This window comes from Lathamus discolor, chromosome 5, assembly GCF_037157495.1.
Source record: "Lathamus discolor isolate bLatDis1 chromosome 5, bLatDis1.hap1, whole genome shotgun sequence".
Classification (NCBI taxonomy): Eukaryota; Metazoa; Chordata; class Aves; order Psittaciformes; family Psittacidae; genus Lathamus; species Lathamus discolor.
This window is the reverse complement of record NC_088888.1, coordinates 742,573-759,564: the sequence shown is the minus strand read 5'-3', so window position 1 is coordinate 759,564 and position 16,992 is coordinate 742,573. Positions and strand designations below refer to the sequence as shown.

At 50.6% G+C, this 16,992-nt stretch overlaps 1 protein-coding gene across 2 annotated transcripts in view; it reads left to right on the top strand.

Moving 5' to 3' along the window:
* Positions 1–226: 226 nt before the first annotated feature.
* Positions 227–16,992, top strand: part of PKDCC (protein kinase domain containing, cytoplasmic) — a 37,347-nt gene continuing 20,581 nt past the window's right edge. Inside the window, exons 1-3 of one of the 2 annotated variants that reach the window (XM_065679289.1) lie at positions 227–281; positions 870–2,455; positions 15,115–15,237. In XM_065679289.1, the coding sequence (XP_065535361.1) occupies positions 1,808–2,455; positions 15,115–15,237 (771 nt within the window). In that variant the 5' untranslated portion in view covers positions 227–281; positions 870–1,807. Of the gene's footprint in view, positions 282–566; positions 2,456–15,114; positions 15,238–16,992 lie in introns of those variants that run through there. The other variant, XM_065679290.1, reaches the window with a different exon arrangement.

Here is a 16,992-nt window from a genome sequence, read left to right as displayed (position 1 = left end):
CTGCGCAAGTATATGGGGGGGTTTGGGGTGGGCTCCAAACAGGAAGGTCTGCGGGTGCCCCAATATCTTTGGAAACACATTTCATACCGTCATGATCTCGCTTATTTGGGAAAAATTATATATTTATAAAATATATATAATAGATGATATATAATAGATAATAGCTATAACCTGGCCTCGAACCCGTCCTCATCTACACCCGTGAAATCCTAGGGGCGGCTCGAGAAGCCTGCGTCGGAGCTGCCCTGGCACGGCTGAAAAGCGGAACGTTGCTCCGCGAGGTAAGAACAGAAACGGGGGGGGGGGGAACACGACACCACCCCCAAACCCAAACACCCCTCCCCAACACACACACAAAAGGGTACAGCAGGGACGAAAGCCGCTCCGCAGCACCCGCAGCGTGCCCCCGTTAGTTCTATGCGGTGCTTAGTGCCGGCCCTGGGCGCCCGCTTCGCCGTGCCGCTGCCCACCCGTGTGCGGGGCCGTGCCGAGCCGCCGGCGGCGGCGGGGGGCCCTCGGGAGGCGGCGGCTGGAAGCGGAGGCTGCTGGCACAGACGGTCCACGTCCCCTCCAGGGGCCGCTCCGCTCGCCGCCCCCCGCTGCCTCCGGTCCCCGAGCGCTGCCAGGCCACGGCTGGGGCCCCCCCGCACTCCGCGGTCTGTCGGGGCTCTGGGAAACGCGGACGATCGCAGCACGCCGGGGGCAGAAACCGATTCATTTTTCCCTTTTTATCTCTGTATTTTGTTTTCTCTCTTTTAAAAAAAAATTTTTATTTTTCTTTATTTTTCTCTCCCCCCATTTTTTTTTCTTCTCTTATCCTTTTTTCTCTCCCCCCACCTTTTTTGTCTGTCCGATGTGTATTCCCTCAGTGGCTCGTCCCTTCCCCTCGTTGGAAACGCTTTCCCACTCCATTGTGGTGATTGTTGCCTCGCCTGACTCTTCACGGCTCTTCTCTTGCCGATGGCCCTCTCTCACTGGCAGTTCCGCGGGCTGATTGTGTTTGTTAATTAGTTGCTAACAGCATCGTAATGCGGCCTTGATGGATAACCCTGTCATTAGCACTCACCCCTGCAATTCACATTTCCAACCGGGCAGGGGCTACCCCATGCCGAGGCCGTGATTTGTGGCTTCAGTCTCGTGTGGGTGACACGCACCCCGAGCCCCCCCTCCCGCACGGCTCCGCATCCCGGCTCTCCTCCGCGCCCGCGGTTTTCACCCCGCCGTATTTTGGAGATGAGAGAGGGGGTGGGAAGAAGGCAGCTCCCCCGCTCCTCTGTGTGGCTCCGTGGGTACGGGAGTGTTTGTGCCCCGTGCCCCCCATTGCCAGGGGCAGGGGCATCCCGCACGGACCGCTCCCGGCGCGGACACGCGTGCAGACCGCACCCGCGCATCTCCCGCTCGGGGCCGCCCCTGCGCTCCGCCCCGCTCGGCTGCGCCTGGGAGATGTAGTCCCGGCTCCGGGGCTCGCCGGCGGGGCTGCGGCGGGGGACTACGTTTCCCAGGCCCCCCTGCTGCTCGCCCGGGCTGTCAATCAGTGCGCGGCGGCGGGGGCAGCGAGCGGGGCAGCCCCCCCGCCCTCCTCCGTGTCCCGCTCATAATAAGTGCTTCAGAGGCTTAAAAGCGGGGAGGCAAGTGTCATGCGGGCGCGCCGCGAGGGGCTGCGCTGCGGCTGAGCGCCCGGCTCCGCTCTGCCGCCGGCACAGCCCGGAGGAGGAGGGAAGAGGAGAACGATAAAAGCCCCTCGGCGCTGGTTCCCGGGGCAGGGGCGAGAGAAGAGGAGCCCGGAGGGCTGGGCAAGCCCGCGGCGATGAGGCGCAGGAAGACGGCGGTGGCGGCCGGCTGCTGCCTCGCCTTCCTCCTGGGCACCCTGCTCAACGTCCTCTTCGTCCCCGGCTCCGAGCACCCGCCGCCGCCGCCCCGCGAAGGGGCGCCCCCGTCCCCGCCCGGCGCCCCCCTGTACCCGCCGGAGGAGGACGGCGGGGGCCGGGCCGCCCTGGAGCGGCAGATCCGGGAGCGCTACGAGGAGGTGCTGCGCTACCGGCAGCACCGGGCGGCGGGGCGGCGGCCGCTGCGCCCGCGGGAGCGGCGCCTCATGGACCTGGCGCCGCCGCGCACCTCGGCGGAGCAGCCGGGGCCGCGGGGCCGGGCGGCGGCGGGGCCCAGGGCGGGCGCCTCGGCCGAGCTGTCGCTGGAGCCGCCGCTGCTGGGCTGCCGCGACATCCGCAATGTCAGCGGCGTGCAGTACCTGGGCGCCGGGTACACCAAGGCGGTCTACAAGGCGGTGCTCAACCGCACGCTGGCCGTGGCGCTGAAGGCGGTGGATCTCGGCGGGCACGACATCGCCCGCTGCGTGCGGCAGTTCTCCACGCTGGGGGACTGCTACCGCCTGGCCGCCTACAAGATCGTCAAGGAGATGATCCTGCTGCAGCGGCTGCGCCACAACAACGTCCTGCAGGTACGCGGGTCTTGCGCGGCCGCGCCGGGTGGGCTGCGCTGGCTTTGCGCCGTGTTCCTGGCCCCGCCGCTGGAAGCCTGCCGGCGCTACTGGAGCGGGCTCGGGGCTCCGCTGCGGGCCGGGAGTGACCCCCCCTTTCCCCGGCGTGGGGCCGCGGGGCAGGCTGGAGCGTCGGTGGGCGCTTTCCGCCCCAAGCGGCGGGGCTCACCCCTCGTCGCTCTGGAGAGGTGCGGGCTGCGGCGCTTCCCTCACTGGCATCCCCCCCGCTCCGCCCGGCCTTGCGGGTCGCTGTGCCTCGTAGACAGAATTAACACCGGGGTGGGGGAGAAGGGGGCGAAGGAAGGGGGCTGAGGAAGGGACTCGGCGGCCCAGCAGCACTCCCCAGATGTGGGGGGCTGGAGGTAGCCGGTTTGGATGTGGGCTCCCCCGGAAGGAGGGAGGCGAGGGCTCCCGTGGCTCCCGGCGGCTTCGTGCGGGGTGCCCGGAGCCCTGGCGCACGGATCGGCCCATGGGGCAGCCGGGTGGTGCTGGCTGGGTTACTCAGCGCATCGCGGCACTTGCCGGAAAGGCTGCGTGGTGGGACTGTGACACATCAGCGGGAACCTCAACGGGTCCATTTGGATGTAAATGCTGCTATGGAAATTCCTCTTGCGTTTCGCATAGCGTGAGCGTTGCAGTAGAATAAAAAATGAACGTTAGACCAGACGGTCTCACAGTAGGTGCTTTTTGAACTGAATCGAGTGAAGGAGTTTTGTGTTTCTTAAGCAGCTGCAGCAGGAGCGAGTACCAGCTCCCCCACGAGAACTTCAGATCCCACCGATCAAAGCTCTCGAGTTTCATATAGTGTTCAAAGAAGGTGTAGTTGTGATTTATCCACGACGAGAAAATAGATGTTAACCTTCCTCCCTTTTTCCTTTCCTTCCCTTGCTCCTGTCCGCCAGGTCTAACTATAGCACATACACCTAGGATAGCACAAAAAGCTCCCAGGAACTGTATTGGTGACTCCTGTGTTGCTGCCCTAGTTTGGTTTTGGGAGAGCCGAGCCTGGGTGCAGCCATCGTTAGTGATGGAGTTGACAGCAGGAAACACACTCGGCTTGGAAGCGCTGAGGGGGATTTTGTTCTTATATGTCCGTCCCGTCCCGTCCCCCCGTTCCCCCCACCCCAGATTGTTTTTCTTGCTCGGCGGAAGCGAGTTGGCCGGTTTGAGCTTGGAGCGTTGTTAAGTCGCTGCTCGCTCTGGTAGGCACTAGCGTTTCTTCCCCGTGTGTGGTTCTGTGCTCTGGATAGATGCCTTTGGATGAAGCAGGATGGAGAGGGAGGCTTTGTGAGGGGTCTCGGGGTGTGTGCGGGCAAGGGGGGCCGCGGTGATGTTCCCCTGTTTGTGAGCTCAGGTGGACCCTGGAGGGGGGAGCGAAGGGAAATGGGGTGTCCCTCGGTGAGCAGGGCCGGGGCCGGGCGGGCGCTCCCCCGTCTGTGGGAGGAGGAGCAGGACCGGCTCCGCGCTGGGGAAACGCTCTGGTGGGCAAGCCCCCGCGTGTCAGTGGGGGTTTCGTGTCCACCCCGCTGAAAAAGAGGTTACCTTTAAATCAGAAACGCGTTTTCAGCTTCCTCCCGCTTTTTCTTTCTCCTGTCCGCGGTCAGCCCCGGGCATCACCCGCCTCTTTCTTTAATGCGTTTCATTCCAGAGGTGAGGTGGCTGCGCCGTGGGTGAGGGCTGGACCATTGGTAGGACATTACCTTGAAAGGAGGCTGCAAAGATGGACCTGCCAGGCTTTATTCAGGCACAGTCGGGCGGCGGTGCGGGCAGGAATGGGGCTCGCTGGAGGCGTAAGACCGGTGCAGAAAATGGGCACCAGCGAGCAGCTTGGCGTTTGTTATGTCTCTGTTGAAACAGCAAAGGGGACAGGGTCTGCCGACCTCAAGCCTGATTTTTAGCTTGTCTTCCAAGCTGGCCGGGGGCATAGAAATCACTGTCCAGAGCTTGCTGCCGAGGCAGTCAAAAAGCCAACATCTCCTCCCCTCTTCAGGCTTTTGACAGGCACTTTCGCAGGAGCAGCGGGACCCGTACTGCCAAGGGCACGGCACAGCGAAGGCCGGGACCTTTTCTGCCTTTGCTTCTTACCTCTTTTTAGCTCCTTACCCTCCTCCCGGCGGCTCCCGGCATACCCAAATACGAGTCGGCTGCTATAAATAGCTGGAGGGACGTGACACCGTCCTGCCGCCGTGCTCGGGGCCGGGAGGGAGAGAGCAGCCCGGGTACCCGGGGACGGCTCTGCGCCCGCGGGCTGCCCTGTCCCCCTCCTGCCCGGCCGTGCTGGGGCATCCCCGGCCACGGGCAGGGGCTATTCGGGGTGAGCGCCCTCATGAGATTCTGTGGCTGGAAATAAGAGTTCCGAGTAGGCTGAGCCCTGTGAACGGGTTTTTCCTGTAAATCTCTGGCAGCTGACAGCCTGAAGTGTAGTTTGTAAGATAACAGGCTTGTTCTTTACTGTCTCAGCAGTTCCCATTCTGGCCTGTCTCTTGTCAGAATCAGCTTTTCTTTTTGGTTTTTTTTTTTTTAGTCATCCTTTTTAAAGACTCAATTATTGTACAATATAGGATAGGGGGGAAAGGGCTCTTTCCAGAAAGTACCTCTGCCTTCAGACAACATGTTGACATATCCACCGTGCCCTCCGCCTGGGGAAGGAGCCAGATGTGTCAGCTCTGGCAGATGCGGCGAATCAAGTCAAAAGAAACATGGAAAGCCAGCAAGAGGGAGAATGGTTTCACATCAGCTGATGCTGAAGCGAAGGCAGCTTGCATTTCCTAATTGCTTTTCTGTACTCTGCCCATTATTCTTATGGCCACCAAAGTGCCAGTGCTGAGCCATTGTCCCTTGTCCCCATGGTCTGGGGCAGGCCCAGGCCTGCTGCAGCTCCCTGGGGGCTCTCAGAGGCTCCCTGGTGTGACAGCGAAGGGCAGGTGCAGCCTGCAGTGGAGATGGATTTGCTTTGGAGTGGGGAAGAGAAGGGTAGTTCATTAAAGTTGATTCTATAATGAAGGGCGCTAAGGAAGAGGGGAAACTGGGTCACTGATTTATTGTAAAAGAGGGTTTAGCAGCCTGCTAATTGCTTTGCAGTCCCTCTGTGCCAAATGAGGTGCTTGATCTCTTCCGTGTTCTTCGTGCTGAGGTTTTTTTTCTTGCACGGTTCAAACGCTGCTGTCTGAATCCTGGCTTTCTGTGCGTTTTGGTGGGGGAGATGGTTTAGTGCGTACTTTAATTCCTCCCTGCTCATACTAGAAGAAATGAATCAAACCATTTGCATTTAATTCCAAACAATGAGCGCGATTGCAAAGACACAAAGGCGATGTTTGATTCACTCTAATAATGTAATTATAGCCCTGGAGTATCAGAACGAAGGGCGCTGCCATTCCTTCTTCCTTTGCATTGCTGAAGAGAAGGGAGGGGAGGTTTGAAACTGCAGACGTTGGGAGAAGTGCAAGCTTCTTTCTGTGGCAGCTCTTTCTTTTTCAGCCCTTCTGTGAGCTCACAGTGATTCATTTAAGAAGGAGCTACAGCTTTCTCAAAAGCAAACACAAAAGCTTAAGGGGAAGGGTTGGCTTTGTCTGAAGCCCATGGAAGAAGACACTAGCTGCTAACAGTACCAGTGGCTTGCTGACTGCCCAGACGAGGCTGTTTCCTTTGGCTCATTTAGCTTTAGCATTAAGCTAAAGCACACGAATGAAACACTGAGATGACATCTACGTTTAAAAAAGTCACCAAGTTACGATGTCAAAGCAGTTTCTATACAGATTGGTTCGGGTTTAGTGTATTTGTTACTGATTTGTTTTAAACGGTCATGATTACAGTGAGGATATTTATCACTTGGAAAATTTATTGATTAAAATAGTGCATACATCACTTGCTGTTGGCAAGTTCGGTGGACCAGGGATGTGCCAGCTGGTCCTGATACGTTTGAACACGTTTTTCTTGTCTTTACGTGTGATAATGAACAGATTTTTACCCTGATGGTTTCCCTATACACATGCACAGCCAACAGGATAGGGCAGTTTCAATTTTAATGTGAGGATTACAATAATAAAGCTTTGTGTACAGTTTGCTTATTCCAGGTGGAAGGAGACAGTCTGAAGGAAGTCAATATACAATTAGGTTCTAGTGTAAACACACTCGCATAGGAGTCTGTGAACTCTGGAAGGTCTGGTCCTTCACCGTCCTTCTTGCATGAATCCACTGTTGTTGTCACAGAAAGCAGGGGGCAGGGAAGATCAAGCTGCGGTGGAAACAGCTACTCGGGGTGCTCTCCCTTGTTGCCAGCGGATGGGCACTGAATCCCCTTTGTGGTGGCAACGGTGCAGGATTCCCAGCAACAGTCCTTGCTCTGCAGTTGGCTGGAGTTTAGCCATGACCACGTTGGGAATTTGCGGCCTGAGAAGTGATTGCTGATACCAGCTGGTGTGTGACTGCATGGACGATTTGTCATTCTGTGTTTGGGATGGGGCGGCAGAGGTTCGCAGCTCTTGGGAACAGACCTTTCAGAACCAGGTGAAGGCTGGGGTTGGCTGGGGTCTGACCATGCCCTCCAAATGCAGCCATCAGTAGGGGATTGCTGCATGTAGGAGGGTCATTTTAGACCGAGACTCTTTTCTCACGTAGCTCAGTTGAGCTGTTTTTGGAACAGGCTGGCTAAAGATGAATGAGGCCACCACACGGTTCAGGACCAGGCTGACGCTGTCTCTTTGACTGGTGTTAGGGTGAAAGGCACATCAAGATGAGCCTGCCAAATCTTAGTGAGGTGACAGGAGAGGTTTGCACTGCTTGCTGGCCACCTCCTTCCTCTGGAAAAGCTGCCTTGACGTTGCCATAGGTGCAGCTTGCAGGAGGTGAGGTGTCCGAGTCACTCGGTCACGCTTCAGAATAGTTAGCGGTGGGTGATGTGGGGTGTCAGCGCTGGACATTGGTGTGGATGGGGAGAAAGAAGCAGGCAGTGCCACCTACTGATGGCTCGGTGGAGACAGCTGGCTCTGCTAACAGATGTCCCCATAGCCCCAAGGAGCTCGGGTGGAGTGGAGAAGGGCAGAGGGAGCAGACAGATGCGGTTTGGCGAGGAAAGAAGAATTACACAAAGCGCTTCTTTATTGCGGGGCTGCTTCCCAAAAGGCCCAGATGTTATCCTGAACTTTTAAGAGTGAAGAAAGGATCTGTTAACAAGAGCTCCAGAGCTGCTGGGAGCACAGAGCTGATACAATTGCAAACCAGCTCTAACCGTTCATGTCACTGGAAGGCGAGCTCGGTGTCTTGATGCTGGAGTTGCCAAATAGCGTTTATTCCCATTGAATTGCATGGGATGGCAGAGGGTGTTCAACTTACTGGCAGGAGCAGCTTTCCATAAGGCACGTGCCATCATAGAAGTGAAAAGGGCTACATTGTCCCTCCTTTTGAAAGCAGCATTCATAAAACTAATCCCAATCATTTGTTGAATGATTTCTATGATTGCTTCTCAGTTTTATGTGCTATGTAAATCATTCCAGAAGACTCTGGTTTGAATTTCTGGCTCCTTTATGAGAGCTGATGACTTCCAACCTCATCCGGTTTCCTTCAGGGGAGCCCAGCACTGCTCCTTCTGTGCAGCGGCCTGGGGAGATCACTGGTCACCACAGGATGCTGTGGGTATGATCAAGTTCTTCCTTGCCGCTTGCCTTTTTGTCGTAGGAGTGACAATGAGTGAACAAGGCTAATCCACCCTGTCTGTTTTGTCCTGGGTATTAGTTGTGACCAGGGCAGAACTGCAAGGGAAAGCACATGGGGTTTAGAGCTCTTCCCTTCTTCCCCCCCACCACGCAAGGGGTAGCTATGTAAACCTCTTCTCCCTGGTATTCAGTGACAGGGTGTGTAGGAACGGTTCAAAGCTGCACCAGGGAAGGTTCAAACTGGACATTAGGAAGCATTTCTTTACTATGAGGGTGGTCAAACGCTGGCACAGGCTTCCAAAAGAGGTGGTTGATACCCCAAGCCCGTCAGTGTTTAAGAGGCATTTGGACAATGCTCTTAATAACATGCTGTAACTTTTGGGCAGATCTGAAGTGGTCAGGCAGTTGGACTGGATAATTACGGTAGGTTACTTTCAATTGAAATATCCTCTGTTCTATTCTGCCCATGGCAGGAGGTTGGAACTGGATGATCTCAAGTTCCTTTCCAATCCAAGCTATTCTCTGAGTCTATCCTTGCTGCAGCATGGTTCAGGTAGGTGCCTCCTGGCATCTGACTCCCACTGCAATCTTTCATTTCTGTGGTGGCCATGAAAAGCTTGACAAGAACAAGTTCTCACAGGCACTGTGCTAATACTAATATTGACTCTAGGCTCATTTTAAAGGAGTTGTTATTTTTTGTCACACTCAGCTGAAGCACTCAGTTTAGGTAGTAGATGCCAAACATGGGTATTTATATTGTTTTGAGCCAAATTTGGAACAACATAGCTTGAAGAGAGTCCTTTTTTTCTTGGACCGTGTAGCTGCAGATGGACTCCAAGCTTATTTTAAAGCTCGCTATGAGAAAGTACAAAGTACAGATGCCCAAGAAAGAAGAATTGTACAAATGGCTCTAATGAATCCAAGTCAGGCTTTTCCAAACATGCAATGCACAGAGGTTATTTGGCAGTTTTGTCATGCAAAATCATGTCCTAACGAAGGGTTAAACTTGCGGTGCCGTGGAACCGAATGCAGTGGCTGTGGATGGAGGTCGGGGGAGCTGCTGCTCTGGCCATTTGCAAGATAATGAGCTGCTCTGCAGTGATACCGGCCTGTTTCCACTGAAATCAGGGTTCTGTGAGTGATCTATTTGTCTTCACTGGAAGGCTTTACAAGAGGAGGCTACTTGTGTGACTAAATATTTGCAGGGTCGGGCCTTGAGCTTGTGCAGTGCAATGCAAATTCAAAGTGCTGTAAATGTTTTTAGGGGAAGAATTTTCCACTTCAGAGTGTGAGGAAAGCAGGGAGAGTAAGAAGGGGAGATAACGTTATTAAATCATAAGATTATAGCCCACATAATCTGTGTCAGAACAGCAGATATATATATGGGTATGCATACACACGCCTGTGTATATGATATGTGGAGATACCGTGGGGCTATGTGGCTATACTGGCAGATATGGTTAGATATACATTCGTGTGTGTTTCTAAATAATACATTCCCATTTTTCTGTTAACAAGCTTCAGTGTTCAGTGACGGTGCCAGGGGTGAGATTCCTTCTCCTTCTGGGGTTTACTGCTAGTCGTAATAATACATTTATAAACACACGCCTAAGCAGAGCTGTGGGTTTGGAGTTTAATATTTGAATTCCTTGCTGCTTTCTCTCAGTTCCAGCATCCCACAGCAGAGGAAATCCTGCCCCACAGCTGTCAGCACAGACAGTTTTGGTCCTGCTCTTCAAAGGTTCGGTGTGGTGCTGGGGATGCCCTGTACCAAAGTCTTCTTCCAGGGAAGCTTTGCACTTGGCAGGGTTTGATTGCCAGATTTCAATGAGGAAAATCAATTCACTTCTCAGGCACTGTCTCTTTATACGCTGTAGCAGGAAGGTTGACATTGGATCGAACTTTTAAGCTTGGGACTTCCAAGAAACTCGTCCTTATTCCATATTACGGGCTTGTAGATGCTTTTGGACCGAGTAGCTGTGGCAATATGTAATAATATTGTAGTATATATCTTAAAATATATATATAATGTATTAAAATATAGATGCAAACATCATGTGTATGTATTATATATAGAAGCACACATATACATACATAGGTCACATAGACAAACATATATATGTATGTGCTTGTGGCTATATGCGTGTACATTTATATATGTATATACCATGAGCAATGAAAGGAAATATTTAAAACCCGAGGGATGAATAGATTGTAGAGTAATCTAAATGTCTTGGGCCATATTGGATGGGGCTTGGAGCAAGCTGCTCTAGTGGAAGGTGTCCCTGCCTGTGGCAGGGGTTGGAACTGGATGAGCTTTTAGGGTCCCTTCCAACACAAACCAGACTGGGATTCTGTGTACTGGTAAAATCATAGCAGTATCACGCAGTGCACGGGGTTCCAGCTCTTGCAGAGACTGTCCCAGTGCTCTGTGAATGAAAGGTGAATCCAAGGGTTGGTTGCATAAAGAATGTTATAATCATTTTGATAGCAATAAAGTAGCAAGAGCTTCTAAAACATGTGCTGTTCTGGTTTTGACATGTAGCAGCTCAAACAAATGGCTCATTAAAAGGCTACCAATGTCAATGGGAGCTTTTTATTTCCCCTGGTGTAATGTAGTTAAGCCTGTCACTTGTTACAGCTGGCAATAGTGTTCTCAAGGTTCCTGTTCCTGGGCTCATGGAAATCTCATGTCCATTAAAGAGAAAAAGGGGGGAATTTCCAGATTTTATGGCTGTAGAGAAAATCTAAAGATTGGGAGCATTAAGGGCTAAAATCTAGCACAAAAGAGGAAAAGATTCTGAATGTATTGTAAATCTCAGGGAAGTGGCATGATCCGTACGAGGGGTTGTTCCTCCAGTAACCAGGGCAGCTGGCTTTACCCTTCCCAGCTGAGCAACCTCTGTAAATGACACATAACACGCTGGTGGAGGTTCTAGCTTGCCATTTATTTTCCCGAGCGTCCAGCTAGGGTGCCTGTGCTAATGCAGGAGGGCTCCTTGTTTGCACAGCCTTACCCCGCTGATGGCGGCTTCATAAGCTCCTTTATTTTGTGCTCTTATTCAGTAAGCTTGTCAGCTTTTGTGTCAGGGCTGACCTCTGCTTTCGCCTTCCCTGGCTCCTCTGAAAGGGTCACCTCTGTCCCCATCATTTGTAGTAAAAGGGGATTGTGAAGAGAGGTGAACTGACCGGCTGTAGGGCCGCGGGCTCCTGCAATGCAGTATAACTTCGCAGGGGCTGACCCTGTATGCCCGGCGTGCCCAAAAATCATTGGGGTCAGTGTGAGTTTTGGCTGCATAAAGACTGATTCAGGACTGAGCCTTTGTGACTGAGAAAATCCAAATGGGGAAAGAAATGATTCGGTCACCAGGGCTCCTCAAACCGAGTTGTGGCGCACGATGTGAGAACAGGTCAACATTTCATATCTGGCATCTGATCTTCTAAACGGACAGAAAAGCATCCCAGCAGTGAGACTGTTTACTGTAAGATTCTATGCACAAATATATTGGGGTGGTGTTTAAATGCAGCGACTCGAGATAGCAAAAAGATGTGGGATTGTATTTCTTTCCACTCATTTAATTGAAAACATGCTGAAAAGGCGTATGAAAACCATCACTCTTGCATGTATCTAAAGCGTGGCTTTGTGACGCTGAGAATGATGTCCAACCTAATAGCATTTCAGATAGAGGAGGTATTTTGGCTCATCTTTGCTTCCAGCTATATTCAGTTTCCCTGTGTGGTTATTTTTCTTGTTATTGTATGTATCCAGCTATCTGTTTCTTACTTCACCGTCTGGGAATACAAACCGTTTTGTCTCGTTTCAGACCTTAAAATGGATTGGACAAAAAACAAAAGGAAGGGGGGGAGGAGAAAGAAGTATTTTGGGTAGAACCTCTGTACTTGTGTCTGTGTCTTAGTAAGTCACTTCTTAAACGAAAGGCTGAAGAATTACTGCCTCGGAGTATTTTGCATCTATATATATTCTGTACTTTAAAACATCTGCATGCTGGGTGGTGGTTCATCAGGAGGGGATGAATGTAACCATTTTAGATGCTTAACTGGCTGCTGGGGCTTGCCCAGTTTGTAATCATGGTAATTGCACGTACAAATACGGCCATGTAATTACATGTGCATTTTTGCATTTAGTTTCAGGAGTTCGTTTGGAAAAGTATAAACGCGGCCCAATAAATCCTTTATATCTCAGACTTCTGTGCTTTTATAACTCTATATAATTATGTAATAACATTGCATCTGGAGAGGTTTCACTTAAGCAAAAGCAATAAAGAGCTCAGGTTAGATGATGTGTTTTTGAGTCAGCCCTACGCCAGCTCGCTCAGCGCTGTGAGATTGCTGAAGTTCAGCAATGCTCCTGCAAGAACATTTTCTGCTGAGAAGAAAGAGCGATTTAATGTAAAACCAAACCTGGATCAGGTCATCTAGGCTTCCACAAGGACTGAAGTGATTAAATGAGTGCTAATATAGTAAAATACGCACCGAATACTCAGATACCCGGGCAGTGAAGACTTTTACCGAGGTACAAATTGGACACTGAAATGAAAGAATTACTTAGGAGCAAAGTTCCAGCTCTCTGAGAGCAAACCTGAAGCATTATTATTATTGGCATTCATGGATTGAGATAAAATAGACAGAAACAGATACTGCAGTTAATTTCTCCTTACGTGTTCGTATGTATAATTGTTTGTCTTATATTTTTCTGTTCATGGAATGGTTTTCACAAACGTTGGGGATGCCTAATGAAGACTGACACCTTTTTTGCACCCATTGTTACTGTAAACCAACAGTTAGGGTGATACTGTCATTTCCCAGCTTGGGGTGCTTGCTAATTTCCCTTATGGCATTTTTCCCAAGGGGTAGCATTACTGAGCTAAAGGCAAGAGCTGAACTCTGCGGATGATACAGAAACACATGTTAGATTTTGACGCTCTAAAAGGGTGGCTTTCAGTCTGCTGACCTTCAGCCTGCCTTCTTCATCTGCCCTCCCACAGGGGAGACCTGAGATACCTAGGAGGAACTGCTTGTCTCTGAGGAAGGATAAATGTTGTATTCAATAGTTTCCTTTAATTCCGTGCTGTTGTTAGTTCAGAAGGCTCAGACAGAGTCGTGATGGTGTGATCCTCTTGGGTAGTTTGCAGCACACCAAGATTTAACTCCTACCAATAAACAGCATAAAAATGGTGTCACAGATGATAAGGAACAAACCTAGGTCCGGTCTGAATGGCTCTAGTTTAAGAGATAATTGCTGTTACAATCTTTGTCATGGTTGTGGCAGTAAAGAGAAAGGTCCCTTTTCCTATTTCCAGTGTTCTTATCGGCACCTATCGCAAATCCTCTGTTGTGCGTCGATGCCAAAATCTTTTCAGCATGTTTTTAAAAGAAAATCTTCTAGCTCTTGTTTCCGTTCAGGTTAACATCCGTGGTAAGCAGCTGCTTGGAAATACAGTGCTGTTTTTACACCAAAAAGGAAAATTGTTTACTTCTGTGACATTTTTTGGCACCCTTTTTCCCTTTCCATGTAGACGGCGACAGGCAGAGCTAGCAGGATGGTTCCTAATAAATCCCTGGATTTGCTGAGTTTAGCCTGGTCTTTGCTCCTCTGCCTGGCAGGGTCACAGGCAGTAAGAATGTGCTTGGTAATTGAATCTGCCGACAGTGGTTGTGCTCAGCCTCAGCCCGCCCTTGCAGCGATGGCACTCACTGCTCTGGCTTTCTGAATTAGGCTCTGTCCCTGTTCTGGGCCCACGAGTCCGGCTTCTTCTGTGTCCAAGGCCCCTCAGCCTGGAGGTGACCCCACCATCACCTTCCCCAAGCTTTTTAGAGCCAAGAGAGGTTTAAAAAGGCACATAACTCGGGGCACAGCAGCGGAGGAATAGCAGCGGGGCATTTGTTAATGCCGCCTTTTCGCACAGGCTCCTTTGCTGCATGGTTTATTTGACTGCGGGCAGAGATTATGCTTAATTTTATTTCATGTGCATGCTGTTCTGGCTGGAAAGTTGCAATCAGATCCTTATCGGGCTCATTTAACTGCCTCTCTGCCAGGGCTTGGCAGGGAGGTTGTAAAAGCCTGTCCCCAGCCCTGTCAGACCTTGTTGCACTCCATATAAAGCAAGACATCTCTTCTCCACAGGCTTGAAATGTTCTTCTTGTGCAATTATTTGTGCAAGTCAAAATTAATCATTCAAATGTCCTTGGAAAGCAAATACAGGAAGGAGCCGGAGCATAGCTGAAATTGCCATTTCAATGCTTTTAGGCTGAAGAAGCTACTGGCAGATAATATTTGGGGGTATTTGCCCTTCTTTAATGATGCTGTGCACAGAAGTCCATCAGATAATGATACTGCACACAGAAGTCCATCAGATACAGTGAGAAGCAATTTCTGGCTGGGAAAGGAAGTTTTGGCATTTCAGTTGTTTTTCAAGCTAATATGTCATTGAAATGCACATTGCCCCTCAATGCACAAACAGTACTCCTGCGGGAAATGACATTAAAAGCTGTTTTGCGATGTCTTTTAAGCAGAAAATGAGTTTTACTTAGCCAGGGCTTGCGCAGACTGTTTTTCCTTAGGTAGAAAACCACAGTGGGGTAATGAGAAATAACCCAAAGCTTAGAGCACCTTCCCCCCACCCCTCCCTTCTTCCCAGGCTCAACTTCACTCCCGAATCCTCCACCTCCTCCCCCCGAGTGCCCCAGGGGATGGGAATGGGGGCTGTGGTCAGTTCATCACACGTTGTCTCTGCTGCTCCTTCCTCCCCTGCTCCAGAGTGGGGACCCTCCACAGGAGGCAAGTCCTGCATGAACGTCAGCGTGAGTTGTGGGGACTTAAAAGCAATGCGATGTGTAGAGCTCAGAGCCTTGTAAGAACGGCTTACTTTGCACTTCATCCATGAAGAAACGTAAAAGCATGGCAAGATATGTTACACTGATAGTGAATGGTTGTGATTTTTTTTTCAGCTCTATGGCTATTGCTACCAAGACAGCAATGACATCCCAGACACACTGACGACCATCACTGAGCTGGGCTCGCCTTTAGAGATGATCCAGCTTTTACAGACATCCTGGGAAGACAGATTTCGAGTGAGTAACAACTGTTTTAAAAGGACTTTTAGGGGAGCCATGAATATAAAACAACATGGAACATGAAGCAGGGGTTGTGTACTGTGCAGTGCAGCTCACATTATTAAGTGTTTGCTTTGCATATGATCACATATTGGGTTAGAAACAGTGTTTACCACTCCCTTTCTGCAATGTTTAAGGTACTCTGCTATTTTGTCTGTCGATGTTATCTAATTGTAGCCAGTTCTATGCTTTTTATGTGGTACCTTCAGACATTTCTTACTTGTTAAAGCTCAGGGCACAGGTTTTTTGGCATTGAGCACTGTGCTCTGTGACTGGGATTGAAACAATAGAAGGATGTTACGCTTTCCCCCTGATCCTTATCATAGGCTGGTTGTATAATTGTTTTCTACTGCTTCCTGCTCTGTTCGCCTTTTACTGGGGAAGAGTGAAAGAAGTGGACACAGATCTCAAACCCAGGTTGTCCGGTGTGTTGGAGCATGAAGATCACACCTAATTTGTCCAAAATGAAGCCAGACTGCAGCAATGCTTTGATCAAGACAGTGCTGTCTTGCTCAGTGTATATGGGGATGTGTTGTCGGGTGAGGTTAATTCCCTAAGATGCTGCGAGGCAGCAGCAGCCTTTATCTAAACCACTTTGGATTGCATGGCTACATCTGTACCAGAGAGTTCAAAGTGTGCCTGACTGATCTCAGAGGCGAACTGGCAATGTACAGCCCATTCTGTACTATTGAGTTCTTGCACCCTTCGAATGCCCACTGGAAACAGCCCCTGGATGGTGTCTGGGGATGGTGCAGAACAGCCTTGGTCCCGGTGCTAGCAAGTGTGCATGTGGGATTCAGTTTCTCTCCCCAGGAATGTTTCATCCGTCTATCTAATATAGATGGAGTAAATGTGTTCGCTGTGCTAAGTTTCCTCTCCTTTTCCCAAAAGAAGTGTGGCCATAATAAGTAGTAGAGGTACTTGTTACAGCTCCCGAAATACAGGACCTGCCTTTGGCTTGTCCAGGGAATGCACACAATGGACTGTGACAGTGATTATGTATGAAGTGAATGACCAAAAGAAATGTTAAATTGCGGATTGTAAGCAGGGAAGTTTCCTTTTAGCATGGATGTTTCAGAGTGAGCAATTGCAGAGGGAGGTGAAGGAGAATTAGGTGAAGGTGCTGAGCTGATTCACAGAGGTGGAATTCAAATGAACTCTTCCAGTGACTGCTGTAATGAAGTCTTAGGTAATGGCGTGTTCATTAGCTTGTCTAGGATGCAACTAGCGCAGAGAAGGAAGAAGTAAAAGCCTGTCTTCTTGATACATGAGACGTGTTTGTGGTTCAGCCCTGAAAGTGGTTGCATGAATATTTGACCTTATTCCTACAAATAAGAATTCCCTTGTGCTGAAGGCCTCGGCAGTGAGCTTGCTCCCTGTGTCAGCAGCTCTGCTCGGCACAGCTCTGTGATACAGAGCAAGGCCTTCATCTCTGCGCTTAAAGCTTGCTGTAGAGGAGCATTTGCAGTCCCGTCCTGGCACAGGTACACAGGGCAGCAGATCCCACGCAGATTGCCTGGGTAGGAGCAGGGGCTTTTTGACCTTTGAGAAAAGGCAGTAATTTCAGATGGCAATCTGTGTTTTTATTCCAGCTAAATTCCAGGTTTGTTGGCCATTGAAGATATGTGCATTTTAGGTTACTTTGGGGTGGTGTGTGCTTCTTATAGGGAGGATATTGCGGGATGGCACATGTGTGAATACTGTGTTCTTCCA